Source organism: Diplotaxodon limnothrissa, linkage group LG7 (assembly GCF_057381915.1).
Source record: "Diplotaxodon limnothrissa isolate DT_005_m linkage group LG7, D_limnothrissa_male_GT1.1, whole genome shotgun sequence".
Taxonomy (NCBI): domain Eukaryota; kingdom Metazoa; phylum Chordata; class Actinopteri; order Cichliformes; family Cichlidae; genus Diplotaxodon; species Diplotaxodon limnothrissa.
Window position 1 is genome coordinate 29,232,053 of NC_140602.1, and position 15,139 is coordinate 29,247,191.

The following is a 15,139-nucleotide window of genomic DNA, read 5'->3' on the forward strand; positions in this document are numbered from 1 at the left end:
AAAACAGTTTTCAGATATTTGCTTCGTGTATTTGCAACACAAACTATAACAGCTGCATATAGGGAACCACTGACTGATGTTTATCCTGCAGGACAGGATCTGACAGGGAAAGAAGAGAAAATAAAAGTAACCATAGACAACTTTGATAATGATCTGATTTATCCAGAATGTATTTAGTCAAAATATTGTTTTCATCACAATGGGATTGTACTGGTTTCAGTGGGAAAAGTATGCAAGTAAGAGGTTCAAAGAGCTGTGAAAAGCTGTACATTCATAAAGTATGTATGTAAAATACAATATTTTATAACGATGTTGTTTCTGTGTCATCTCTATTCCTTGAGACTCTTTTACCCAAATATCGGCCTCTTTAATGCTCTGATATCTTCAACATCTTAAATAAATTATATTGCCCAGTTTTCTCATCAATAAAAGAATATTTACTGCATCAGTCTGATTTCCATTTTATGTGAAATGTACACGGATCAAATCTTTGTAGTTAATTTTTGGGATTTTTTTGGGATATTGCCCTTTAATATAACTAAAGATTTCAGCCAGTGGTCACTGTATATTAATATTTGTCTGTTAGACAGTCACAAGTTATAAATGATATGAAATAGAAATATATATACCTTGAATTTTAACTGAAATATAATATTTGAGACAACTGAGTTAAATTTCACCTCTGAGGATTTTTTTTTTCAAAAAATGAAGTGTGTATATATAGTAAAATATCAATAATGGAAATCATTTTACATTTATACCATCAAAATGAAATGAGACATTTCAAGAGCTACACTAGCAAACTATTTTACTAGCTAAACTTAGCATAATTGGCTCAGCACATGGCTGTAATGTTCACCCAGATACATCACACGGAGATGAAACAACACAATTTTCTTCAGTAAAAGTAAAAAAAATGACATAAAATAAAGATTTTCTCTATTTCTGTCAAACCACAGCTGTAGCTGGTTTTGGACACATGTAGTAGCATACCAGCTGAGCAGACAGTGGGCGGAGTCAAGTTGAGACATTGCAAAATTCATTGTTGGAACATTAACAGTAACCTTGTCGGGTTTTCTGATAACCTCCTGCATGAAATCCGCAGAGACCTGTGGGCACTGTCTTTGCCGAACTGACATCCAGCAGATGTCAGAGGAACTGATTGATCTGGGTTGCACCTTTTGGATGTTTTCAGCTCTTGGGTCTCTGTTGGGCTTTTTCTATATGACCAACTACATTTTGCAGCCAGACGAGTCGCCCCCTGCTGGCCATTAGACAGAATGACCGAACACCTGCCTGGAGACAGAAGATTTGTTGTCAGGCGATGATGTAGTAAACATGCCATGTTTTGTGATGTTTTTCTGCACAGCAGAGGAAACACATTGTTTCCAGATGTTACTGGTGTTGTCTCGTCAACATCTGTCAAGCTGCTGTCCTGTGTTGGAGCTTTACGTGTGCATATTTTAAAAACAGTGTGGATCTCTGAGTGTTCTTGTGCAGGAGCGAGGGAGCAGCAGATATGGAGCTGTGTGATGGCTGCCATGACAAGCGGGTGGCTGCTGCGAGTGAGTCAGAGCGTGGCTGTGCACAAACACCTGTGAGTGTGTCTCATTTGGTGGCAGTTCAGTCCCTCAGGGCTGATGAAGGCTGTCAGTGGAGGGCGAAATGAAAGAGTGGGCGAGGCAGACAGCTGATGGTGTCGATGTGCATGTGATCAGAGGATGCGCGCTGCCTGCAGCAGCTGATGGTCTAAAAGCTGTATCTTAATTAAACCGTTAAGTCAGCACGTCGCAGATAAGTGAGAACACGGGTCGTTAAAACGATACTGAGTGTGGGTGTGTGTATAGTTTGTGCACATGTGTAAGAACATTACATATATCATACATGACAGTTCAAACTCTGATATTCTTTAAAACCACAGAGGGCTACAGTGTATCAGCAGCTGATCTCAGCTTATAGTTGTTAGCATCAGAACCTTTCTAGACTCCCTGCTCCACAGGGGGTGCTCTCGAGCTGCTCCGGAATGAGAGGGGCTTTGTGGAGCTGCAGAACAGAGCGGATCATCATTGTTTTCTGTCATCTGATCAGTATCTCTGAAATTAGAAATATCCTGTCTCAGATTGACACTGAAAAAGTAGTTCATGCATTTAGTACTTCTAGGCTAGACTACTATGATTCGTTATTATCAGGATGTCCAAACAACTCCCTGGAAATCCTTCAGTTAATCCAAAATGCTGCAGCAAGAGTACTGACAGGGACTAGAAAGAGAGAGCAGATTTCTCCTATACTGACTTCCCTTCATTGGCTCCCTGTTAAATCCAGAATTGAATTTAAAATCCTGCTCTTTTCATACAAGAATAATCAATAAATAATTAGGCCCCATCTTATCTTAAAGACCTTATAGTACTGTATCACCCCATTAGAGCACTTCACTCGCAGACTGTTAGTTGTTGTTTCTAGAGTATTTAAAAGTAGAATGGGAGGCAGAGCCTTCAGCTTTCCATCCCCTCTACTGTAGAACCAGCTTCTAGTTTGGATTCAGGAGACAGACACTATCTCTACTTTTAAAATTAGGCTTTAAAGTTTCTTTTTTACTAAAGCATATAGTTAGGGCTGTATCAGGTGACCCTGAGTCCTTTCCTTAGTTATGCTGTTATTGGTCGGTCAGTGCACATGGCTGCCCGTCCCTGAGACTGGTTTTGCCGGAGGGTTCTTCTTGTGATTCAATGCCATACAAATAAAACTGAATTAAATTAAATCGTTGCATGAGTTATGGTGAGAGCAAACTACAGTCTGATGATTTGGAAGGTCTGACTGTTGGAGAGCTGAGCTAGGATTTGTTTTTTTTCTGCTACTTGTGCACATGGAGCGACTGTCGGGCTGTGAGGAGTGTTTTTAGGCTTCCTGTTTGAAGTGCAGCCCTCACGCTGCAACGTTTTAGCAAACGCCGACAGTCAGATAGTTGGAGAGTGGTTTTTCTGCCGAGTGTGTCCCAGTGAGCTGGGCTGCATAATGTGCCATTACACCCACGCTGGCAGTGTACGCTAACGAGTGTCTCTGGACGATGGAGTGCAGCTCAGCATGAGATAGCAGCATGTGCTGATGTATTCATTCACTCCTCCTCTTCACCTTTCTCCTCCTCTGCCTGTCCGCTGAGAGCTCCTCATCTCCATCTTATTACTCGCTGCTGTTTTGTGTTCTTTGCAGAAAACGCTGCTGCAGAGCTGATCCCCGGGGAAAGAAACACAGGACGCCATATTTGATTCCATCATCCAACTCCTCACAGCACGTAGCTGGGTGCTGTTCTCCTCCTCCTCCTCCTCTTCCTCCTCGCCCCTCATTGTGTTCTGATCCTCTTTATTGTTGGAAGTTGAGTCGCCACCGCTGGGTTGCCCGCTCCCTACTTCCTCCTCCTCTCCCTTCCTGCCATGTCCAACGACAGCGGCGTCCTCCACGTCTGGGAGGCCTCCGATTGGGCAGACACCTCTCAGTGCCCTCCCTCAGTAGGCGGGGCAACATTCCTCATCGTGGCATACAGCGCTGTCATTGCCATTGGGTTGCTAGGCAACGCAGGTCTGGTGTTCATCATTGCCCGGCAACAGGAGTTGCGCAACGTCACCAACATCCTGATTGCCAACCTGTCGTGCTCCGACATCCTTATGTGCATCGTTTGTCTGCCCGTCACCGTCATCTACACGCTGATGGATCGTTGGGTGCTGGGGGAGGCCCTGTGCAAGGTCAGTGTGCCGTGCACGCTCACCGCTGCTGGGACAACAGCACTCACCAGTGTGCAATCATCACCTTTTCCTTCAAAAACAATAAAGAGACGACAGTGAGAAGCTGTCTGCAGGGCTGTGTTGTCAGCCTGAGCACAGTTTCACACCGAGCCTGCAGCTCCTTCCTCCTGGAGTCAGCTGCAGGAGTATCTGAAGGAGCTGCTCTTCTTCAGGCAGCTGTAAAGGACTTGAATACCTGAATATTATCCGCTTCATTTCTGGCACTAGATGCTTACTTTTACTAAGATAATCATTCTTTGTTGACATGGAGTTTCTAAGTTATGATTGTTTCTTTTATTTTAACTACTGTAAGTGCTGCTAGCTTATGACTGCACTGCTGAACACTGAATTAATGAGTGTTCAGAACACAGGACGTGCTTTTAAAAGAGATTTTAAATCTCAAGTGTGTTTTTCCTGGTTAAATAAAAAATAAAACCATAACCTTCACATTGGCAGAACCTCACTCTGGGCCACCGGCCTGATAAGCTACCACTGAGGCACCTTAGACAGGAACGGTCCAGGCTCACTGGCCAGCACTTTCCAGTGACTTTCAAAATAAGAGTCATCCAGCATTGTCAGACAGATGTAAAATTAAAAACGAGCCGGGGGGGCAATCCAGGTGCTGACTCTGCCCACCCTGAACATGGATTGCATACTCCTTTTATCCTCCAAAGTTGTGTTGATAAATGAAGACCGTTAGCTTTCCACTGCTTAGTGATGCAGATGAGTCAGGTACGCAGGTGAGACCAGAGGATGATACAAGCCTGTGTTTGTGCTTCCTCTGGAAGCATGTCTATGGGAGCAGAGGGATAAGTGGTGGTCTGCTCCACACAGGAACGTAATGCTTCTCAGTCTGAGTGACCGACCACCTGAAAGCCTGAGCAGCCTCTGGCTTCACAGATAACAGATCGGTTTTAATTACAAGTTTGTGTCACCTCATTTAATAAAAATCTGAAATTAGACAGCAAACAGCAGCAACTCAGAGCTGCTGACGTTACAGATCTAGAAGTTCAGTAGCACCAGATCTGATGGAGCAGAGATGAAGAACAATGCTGACACGGAAGTGAGAGCCATCCATGGCAGTGTTTCATGTGCCCAGCAGGCCGAGCAGCACTTTACCTGCAGACCAGGTACCGCCTGCCCTGCTCACCTGTAGGTGTGTTCATTCACATTTTAAAAGAGAAAAAAAAACTTGCCTTCTTTTGCTCACTATAAGGTCATCATGAAGCTGTCAGCTGATGTAACAGGGGATACATTTGGATGAATGGATAAAAGTGTGATGTCACAGCGTGAAGGTGGAGCTGGTCATGACCATGGGGCCGCGCTCTCACAGTGTACCGCGAGCTCGATAACCACACCTTCAGTTTGTCCTCTGCTGTGTTTCGTGCCCGTCCAGGTGACGCCCTTTGTTCAGTGCATGTCGGTGACAGTGTCGGTCTTCTCCCTGGTGTTGATCGCTTTGGAGCGCCATCAGCTGATCCTCCATCCCACTGGCTGGTCCCCCGCCGCGGGACACTCCTATCTGGCTGTGGGGCTGACATGGCTGGTTGCCTGCTTCATTTCACTGCCTTTCCTCTCCTTCAACATCCTCACCAATGACCCATTCCAGAACATCAGCCTCCCTGCCAACCCCTTCAGGTGAGATCTGGGATACAGGTGTTTCTTAGCTTCAGTCCAGAGATGCTGTTTCATTTTAAACTGAAGCTGAGCTGAGCTATGAGGACACATAACTGATTTTCTCAAAGCCCAGAGTTTATTTTTATTCTTTGGAAATGTTCGGTATTTGTCACACAGCCCAAAACGCCTTGGGCTTGTTTTGCATTTAGCTAAAAGCAGCGTAGCCCTAAGATGTTCAGCAGCAGAACTCATCAGGGGAATAAAGTCTGCTGCAGCACAATAAATGAACCTGAATGTGTCTCAATCCGACCGTCTGGACATTAGCCTGTCAGAAATACTTAATGAACACTTTAAGAAAGACCTTTTATCCTCGGAGGTTCCTGTACCAACTGAAGTCTTTAGAACCGGTTCAGGGCCATCAGAGTCACTGAAGGAGGTGTTTATTTACAGTTCTGATTTTGTGGAAGAAGAATGTCAGCATTTGTTGGAGTTTCTTTAAATTCCGCTCTGGTGCCTGGTGATAGAGACGCAGAGAGTGTTTCATCCACAGAGCCTGACGCTGTCTGAGACTTCAGGGTTCATATCTGGATACTGAAGAGTTTGTATTTACTTCATTTAACAAGAAAACTGAAGATGCATTTCTGTTGGCTCAGACAGTCAGGGAACAGCACTGTATCTGCTTATCAGCACATCTAAAACCTGAAAACGTTAATGCAAGAAGGTGAGTGGACCTGCCGATTTCAGACTCTGATAACAGGACTGAGACAAAGACAGCTTTGCTCTAAGGTCAGAGAGAGTATGATTTAGATATGAAGGGACCTGGTTTTATTGATTCTGGTGTGCAAGCAGGTAAAAATTCAAAAAAAGCCACTAATGTAGTACCAGTAAACCCCTGTACATCCTCAGTACGTTCCCAAACATGTATGTTCCAGAGAAGCAAGCGGTTCATACGAGGTTCAGTCAACAAACTGAAAAAGCCTCTTTTTCAGAGCCTTCCTCTCATGAACCTCTGGGCAGTTTCATCTGTTAGTTTCTGATCTCTAAGTGAAAATTCTGTTACATATTTATACCTCTGAGATTAGCGCTGGATGCCAAGCAGGTGAAAATGCCATCAAATGGGTCAGACATAGACTTAGACTTAGAGCTTTTTATTGTCATTGTGCAGTTTCTTGCACAGCGAAATTGGGTAAACTTCTGGGTCAGGAGTGAAGTAATGTTCAGAACTGTCACCAGAGGTTGGACACCAGCCTCAGTAAAGTTGTGCTCAGTGGGATATTACATCGAGGCACAGATGTTTTGGGATATTGCTTAGTGCAGAAGTTACATGAAATCTTCAACTTCCTAAATCAGTGCTTCTAAAAGTTAAATAAGTGTTTCCGTTTTCATTATCCATGTCTGTCTTGTTTAAGGGATCATTTGATCTGTATGGAGCTGTGGCCGTCAGACAAGCATCGCCTAGCCTACACGACCTCGCTGCTTATCTTCCAGTACTGCCTGCCCCTTCTGCTGGTGCTCCTCTGCTACCTCCGGATCTTTCTACGCCTGAGACGTCGCAGGTCACACAGCTTTCCGTTCACTCACTCTGTGATAACTCGGTTCATCCACATCATCTTTAACTGTTCGTGTTATCGTGTCAGATTAGAGCTCTGTGTGGACACTGTGTGTGGTTACGCTGTGAGTTAATGCTTCTTGAGGTTTGCTGTGACATTTCCTGGTGGATTGTCTGATGATGGATGTCATGCTGTGTTGTGCAGGGACATGCTGGAGCGCAGCAGGAGGACTCGAGGAGCCCAGAGGATAAACGTAATGCTGCTAGCCATCGTCATAGCCTTTGCTCTGTGCTGGCTGCCACTGAATGTCTTCAACACTCTGTTTGATTGGCACCACCAGGCCCTCCCAGACTGTCAGCACGACACAGTCTTCTCTGCCTGTCACCTGATGGCGATGGCCTCTACCTGCATTAACCCCATCGTTTACGGCTTCCTCAACAGCAACTTCCAGAGGGAGCTGAAGTTGACACTGCAACGCTGCCAGTGCGGCAACCGGGCTACAGAGAGCTACGAGAGCTTCCCCCTATCCACCGTGGGCAGTGAGGGCATGACCAAAGCAACGTCACTCAACAGGATGGGCTCGATGTGCATCCCCTCACCAAGACCTGAGATTGGTTCAGCAATACTTGCCAAGACATTACCAGCTGCCACCTAAAATCAAGGATTATGAGAACTGTCTTCTGACAGGTGGTTCATCAGCGGTTCACAGCTGGAGGCAGTGTGCTAACAGCTGGCTGGGATGGCTGTGTAATCAAATGCTGCTTCATCTTGGCTTGGGTTCCATCACTTCACTGCCAGAGATAAACAGCTGATTTGACCTGTCACCAAATGTTTGGTGACAGGAATGAATGAAGAGGCTGAACGATGCTGCTTTGAGTCCCGAACACGAGCAGGAATCCTTGTTTAGAGTAACTCTACTGAGTGACAGAAGAGAGAGGAGGCAGGAGAGCTGGTAGCAGGGACTTTTCAGTAAGACACGCCCCTTAGTTACTATAACTAGGGCTATTAGTTTTAGCTTTTCTCGAATGTTGTTTGAGTGCTGCAACCAGCCATTCTACAGCATGTCAAAATGGCAACATTCTAACGACATTCTAGTGTCATAGACACAGTGGTGGGTTCTGTTGGTCAGTCTGTTGGTTGGACAGTCTGTCCACCAACAGACTGACTGACAGAACAAGCAGCTAACCAAAAGACCATACAACCAACAGACTAACAAACCAGCTGACCAAAAGACCATACAACCAACAGACCAACCAATGGACGGAGCAGCTGATCCACAGACCGTCCACCCGACAGACCGACAAGCTGACCTACAGACTGTCCACCCAACAGACCAACACACTGACCAGCTGACCGACAGACCATCCACCCAACAGACCAAACAACAGACCAAAAAGCTGACCCACAGACGGTCTAACCAACAGATGGACTGACCAATAGACCGACCAGCTGTTCAAAAGATCGTCCAACCAAAGACTTTGGTGTTGAAAGAAGTGAAATCAGCTCACCTAACAGAGTGTCAGCAGCTGCAGCGCCATATTTTCTTCACATTTTTCTACAGACAGAACCAGTGGCCCCTCCCACTCTGCAATGAAGCAGGGGATGTTGGTGGAACCAGGTTACACTGCTTTGAAGTTTTTTTTGTGCAAAGAGCTCAGCAGGAGCACAGACTGTTACTGCTGCTGAAAAATGTACTAAAAACTGAAGGAAACTAACAAAATCAAGTTTAAAAAATGGTTCTATTACCGAAGCCAATGTGAGATCTCTGGCTATCTCTGCCAACATTTACTGCCAAAATTCTTTTGCAGTTCTTCAGTTTACTTTCAGACACAAATTATTTAGTGTTGCACACAGGTGTTGATTTGATGAGATGAAATGACAACTGTGACTGACAGTTGTATAAAATCACCTAGCAATTGGGTTAACATTTGAGACCATTTTAAGTAGCTGAGTAAAAGCTGTAAAAGTTAGTAGTAGGTCCCAGGTAAAGTGTCAGCATTTTTATTAATCCTTTATTTATCCAGGTAAAAAATCTCATTGAGATTAAAAATCTCATTTCCAAGAGAGACCTGGCATCATAGCAACAAAATAGGTATGTGGTATGTGACTTTTTCTATCTTGAACAGCATAGAAATAAAACCAGAGCTCTGTCACAGCATGCCAGTGTTGCAGGCTGTTTTAAAGCAGTTAAAGTAGATCTGTCCCGTTCTCTCTTATTGTCTGTCACATATATCCTTTTCATTTTAAACATCACCAAAATTTCAAATATTGTGCTCAGAGTATGTAGAAATAATCACTGAGGCTGTGCACAGCTCTAAATTAATTTAATCTTTTTTCTCTATTCTTAGAACTGTATTTGATGCCACAGACAGAGATGATGTCCTTGAATAGTCATCTCATTTCACCCACTTCTGCTAAAGGGGGGGCAGAAATTAAATGAATGTTGGTTTACATTACAGGGAATGAAGTGAAGGCCTAATGTTTAATTAATAGTGGTTCATTTGAGCTACTCTGGCTCAAGATTAATAATACATAACTCAGAATTAGGATAAGAGGACCCTTTCAACACAGAAGTCATTTTAATCTCTTAGTATAGACATGCCTTGTATTAATGGTTTGGGGTTTAGTTGAGTTACGTTAGGTTAGGTTCAGTTGAGTTCAGTTGATGAGTTCAGTGAGGTGGGGTGTGGTTGGGCGAGGTTGAATTGATGAGTTGGGTTGAAGTGAGTTTGGTTGAGTTGGGTTAGGTTAGTGTAAACGATGTGCAACAGACCCGACCACATCTCAGCGCTTTTCTGTGTACACTTTTCTTTATTGCGATTACTGTTCATAACAATACTCACACTGCAGCTTTCCAGCTCACAGGAGAAGATTAGTAACTTACATGCAGTGGAAAACAATATGGTTGCAGGTTATATGGTCATATGGTTAACAATTGCAGAAGTTGTTAATAAAATCCACTGAGTGAGTGACTCTGTGCTAATGTTAGCGTTTATATACTTGAGCCGATTTTGTCCTAATTTCAGTGACTGCATCTTAAATAACATTTTTAAAGATGTTGTTTAGCCTTATTCTGTGCTGAATGAAAAGAAATGTTTCACACTCAGTTTGTAGCAGCTTCACACACTCTTACACTATTCTACTGTTCATGTCAGATGTACTGTTATAGTTACAGTTACTATTACACTTACAGTTATCCATCCCTGTCTTTCTTCCTTTTTGTTAAAGCATAATTTTTATTTCTTATATCTCTAAAATCTCCTCCTGTCTTTTGCAGATGGAAAATAATGCAGTTTTTGGGATTCTTTCCAGTACGGGTTTTCAATTTGATCAACATTTGAGCAATTTTAGAAGCTATAAATTTTCCATACATTCGAATGATAACAAATGTTAAAAGACCCAGTTTCTAATCTCCTTCTTAAAAAATAAAACCTATCTGGCTGTGCATGTTTGTTCTCTCTGTGGAGTCATTTCTGTTTTAAACTCATTTCGTTTTTGGTTCAAATGACCAAACGTGGGACCAAACTCTTCTTTCTCATATAACTGGGGATGAGTTTCCTCTGTCAGCTTCTTCATGCCATTTAAGTGAGAAAGGTGTAGTCTGTGTGGGGCTGTTGGGTAATGTAGTGCAGAATGTTTTCATTAAAAACACTAAGTTTAAAGTTGAAAAGTGTCTTTGTTGTTCTTTCCTTCTCAGGCAAGAAACTTTTGTGGGATCCTGCCCATAGAAAACATAGAACACTTTTTGCCAATCTCCCTTCAAGACCTTCTGCACCTCTGAATGGCTGTCAATATGCTTCTTCTTCTTAAAGGGCTTCATATAAATCCCAATATTACTACCAGAAGAGCATGAGAAGAGTCTTGAAGGTCTTGACTGCCCAAATTAAAAACAGGAAAGGTTTCATTCTAGCTCACATACCTTCTTCCTGTTCCAGGATTAGTTCAAGAAAATGCTGAATTTCTCAAAACTGCGGTTTTCCTCAACATAACAATCCAGGTGGATGTTTTCAGATTTTTACAGAATGGATTTTGGAAGAGGAAGCGAGCTGCTCGCTAGCAACACTAACACTAACCTAACAGTAACAACACAATCTGCACCCAGATGGATTGGTCCAGAGGGAATGAGAGTGGATGGCTGGCAGAACTGGATGGGGTAATGATTGATTGAAGAGGCTTTTTACAGGTTAGAGTTATTAGTATTTGCTCTTTTAACTGCTCAGGCATCAGTCTCTATGGCTGAAGAACACTGCAGTTCTTCTGCTGTCCAGCAGAGGCAGCAGGGTTTACAGTCTGATACACAAACGTTATAGATAATTTCCTCCTTCATAACAGCTGTATGGTTGGAAGCTTTTTATAACTCACTTGTTTAATGTGTTTATTGTTAGGGGCATTGCCAGTTGTGCGAATTTTTCTAATTACAAGTCATATTTATGTTCATGTCTTATTTTTTTAAGCTGAGCTGCAGTCTGTGCACAAGACAAATAAATTCAAAACTTGACTTTTTTCCCCAGAGACAGTGTTAGAAAAATATCTGTGTAATCTGATGACTGATAAATAATGAAGTCATTAGCTGTAAAGTTCCAGACTGTGGCCACACTGGTGACCATTCTTATGTTTTGATCTAAGTTGAACTTGTAACCTGCAGTGAAATCAAAGCGCACAGCTCCCTCAGAATGCTCACACCTCTGCTCGGTGGATCTCAGAGAGAAGAAATGAGCCAGGTCTCCTGCTGAGCGGGCCCCTTCAGGAGGCCGAGGAGGTGGCATTGGAGGCTAGAGAGCTCTCTCGTTTATCCCCACACAGCTCACTGCTGTGCAGTCAGGCTGCTGCCATCAGACACTGAAGGAAACCTGCACAGGTGAGCTCACCTGAAGTTCACATAGTGACCACCGGTGTCAGTAACAACAGTGATGTCCTGGAAGCTGTGCAGAACTCTTTAACATTTGCATCTTAAACCTTTTTTTAAGTGAACAGCACAGACAGCAGGAAGACCCCAAACACCACAAGAAAGGGAGCGCGCACACACACAAACACTTTCACAAACACAGACAGACACATACACACACATGTTGGTATTACAGCAGCACCGGAGCGAAGAGAGCGGCTGTATCCCAATTCAGGTTCTGCAGCCTTAAAGTAAGCAGCCTTAACGGTCCCCAAGGGCCGCGAACTCAAAGAACGCTAAGGCCGGAAGTGCGAGGCTTGTAGGCTTGTGAAATGGGACGGTCTAGCCTCCGTCGCGCTGCCCAGGTTGCCTAGCAACCATGATACTAACTGCTGGAAACATTTCATACAGCTTTGTATGACAGAAATGAAGGAGAATATATTTTGTTCATTTGTTTCTACAAGCGCTTTGTGTGATTTGATAAGTATCTGAGGCTGAGACCACAGGACTGTAAACATAATTGTTGGGCTTCATTTCTGTGCTGAACAGTCATTTTAAGATTAGCTAGTAAATAACAATTAGCTAATGTTGTTCATGAGACTAAATTCATCTCACTTTGGTAATGTAACTATAATATGGTCAATATTATAGTTATTATATTAATCATTATTAGTTATTACAGCAATGAGTTTGAACTCTGTGTCAAATACTGAGCTTCAGTAAAGATTCAAGTTGCATTTATTTATATTTCCTGTCACCTTAAATCTTCACTCAAAGACACTCAAGTATCTTTGACAGTGTATATATAGATGTATCATATAGTAGGGCTGCACGATTTTGCATAAAATGAGAATCACGATTTTTTGGCTTAGAATTGAGATCACGATTCTCTCACGATTTTCTTTTCCAGTATAAATATTTATTGTATACAGTATAAATTCCAGTATAATAATTCCAGTATACAGTATAAATTCCAGTACACAGCAAATTCAAAAGTGTTAAATGTTTTGGTGTTAATAGTCTTCTTGCAAAAGTAGAGTTAATTTTACTCTAAGCAGAGTCACATTCTTTTAATGTAACTCTGAGGTGTAAAATGATAGTAGTTAAAATCGAGTGTTAAAAATGAGTGTTTCTCTGTCAAATCTGGAGGTGTTACAATGGAAACATTAACTCTTGACCTCTTAACTCTGAACTCCCACAGGGGCTATGACACCAATAGAGTAAATTCACAGACTCCGCCCCCAGCACGGCTCCAATCGAAGCTGAAGTGAAGCCGTTTCAGAACATTTTGCTCTACATATTTGAGTTGTTTGCCATGCTTGGTAAGTCATTTTTTCAATGATTGTTTCAATTGTTATTATGAGCTTTTACTTCTGTGGCTCTTTGGAGTTGAGACAAAGCTGTGTGAAAGGCATTAGCCATGTTGCTCGGTGATAGCATAATATTCTGTTTTAGCTAGCTGAAAGGTATTGTTTGCGGGCAAATACCACAGCCTTGAAAAAAAAGCTTGCATGTGAATTTTCAGTCAAACTTTTGGTCAAATACACCTAAAACAATGTCTAGAATGTGAAATGTTGGTATAATGGTGCTACTTGAAGCCTGAAAACGATCGCCCATAAAAAAAAACAAACGAGCAAACAGCAGTAGCAGACGTCCTGACTGGATTCTACGTTAGCATTTAGATCCCTCCAGAGTTTTGTGCACACGGTTTAGGTAAAAATGAAAAAGGTTGAGGTTTTACATTTAGTTCAGTATTACCTGTTGCCTGTGTCCTTGTCTTTTGGGAAAATACTTTACACAAGTAATGGCTCAAAGAGGATTCCTTTTTTTTTTTTTTTTACTGTGCTGCAATTGTTTACTGGATTATTTGTGCCATTAATTAATGTCAACTAATTTTTATTCGATCTCCACACAGGATATGCTTGTGAAGATGGAATATGGGGGAGAGCAGAAGTGCGTTGAAGTTCCACAAAGGGATGAATGAAGGACATGCATATTGTATTGAAGAAATAAGTGATGAGAATGCTGTTATTTGCATTTACCATGTCAGACCTTTTGATAAACAAAATTCTAATGAAAGTGAGAACATGTATATTTCCAGTATAAATATTTATTGCACTTATTAACTGCACATCAACTTCGTAACAGTTGAGACTGAACATAAAAACAATAAATATGTTACGGCCGAGACCGTTTCAGACGAGTGACAGGACTCAAACGCAAGACGCCGAACAGCTCGTAAATATATTTTAAGAATAATGTTTAATGTTTACACAAAATATTCATAAACAAAAAGGTGAGCGTAGACGTTAAACTAAATAACGATCTGGTCCGGGTCAGAGAGGACAGCTATTCCGGGGATTGGACTGGAAAGCAAGTCACAAAGGGTCCAGGAAAAAGGTCGGGGTCACTGTAACAGAATGCAGATGTTCAAACATAGATAAGGAGGCATATGAATATGTTGTTTGGCTCAGAATCCTCCTTCGTACTGCGTACTTGCCAACGGAGGTCGGAGATGACATAGAGGGGTGAGTAGTCCGGGTGTGTAAATCCAAAAACTCCTGGCGTGGAGGCAGAGAGGCAGGTAGGTAATTTTGGTAATAGCCTGAGGGACTGCCAGAAGGTCCAGCATCCAAGTAGAAGCTCTTCGCCAGGGGTTGACAGTTAGGTGTAGCTGAAAAAGGAGGCGCACAAAAAACAAACATACAGTGAGGCAAGGTGATTCAAAAAAACACGTAGGGAATTTATGGTGGTGGCCTGCACTGACTGATGTTTAGCAGAGAATCTGGCGAAGAGAGATTGAGAACGCTGGCCTTATGAGTCCCCGGCTAATTACCCACAGATGTAAGCGATCAGCAAAAACACTGAGGCCCCTCCCAGGGGTGGAGACGCCGGCTCGGAGGGAGACACACTGGCACACACCCGGACCATGACAGTACCCCCCCTCAAGGGACGCCACCCGGCGGCCGACCAGCACCCGCCCCACGACGTGACCTAAGAAAATCAGAAACCATCACAGAGTCAAGCATCAAAGAACGAGGAACCCAAGAACGCTCCTCCGGCCCATAACCCTCCCAGTCCACCAAAAACTGCAGCCCCCTACCCCGCCGCCGCACATCCAGAATGCGCCGGACAGAAAACGCAGGGTGCCCGTCAATGAGCCGGGCGGGAGGCGGGGGCACCGGAGGCGGGCACAGACGACTAGACACCACCGGCTTCACCTGAGAAACGTGAAAGACCGGGTGAACCCTCAAGGCAGCAGGCAAACGGAGCTTGACAGCCGTAGGGCTGAGGACCCTGTCCACAGAATA

At 43.3% G+C, this 15,139-nt stretch overlaps 1 protein-coding gene across 1 annotated transcript; it reads left to right on the plus strand.

Moving 5' to 3' along the window:
* Window positions 1–3,428: 3,428 nt before the first annotated feature.
* npy8ar (neuropeptide Y receptor Y8a) lies at window positions 3,429–7,598 on the plus strand. Its single transcript, XM_085357860.1, has 4 exons — window positions 3,429–3,737; window positions 5,173–5,414; window positions 6,803–6,949; window positions 7,148–7,598. Exons 1-4 carry the CDS (start codon window positions 3,429–3,431, stop codon window positions 7,596–7,598), a joined length of 1,149 nt encoding a protein of 382 aa, XP_085213986.1.
* The last annotated feature ends 7,541 nt before the right edge of the window (window positions 7,599–15,139 follow it).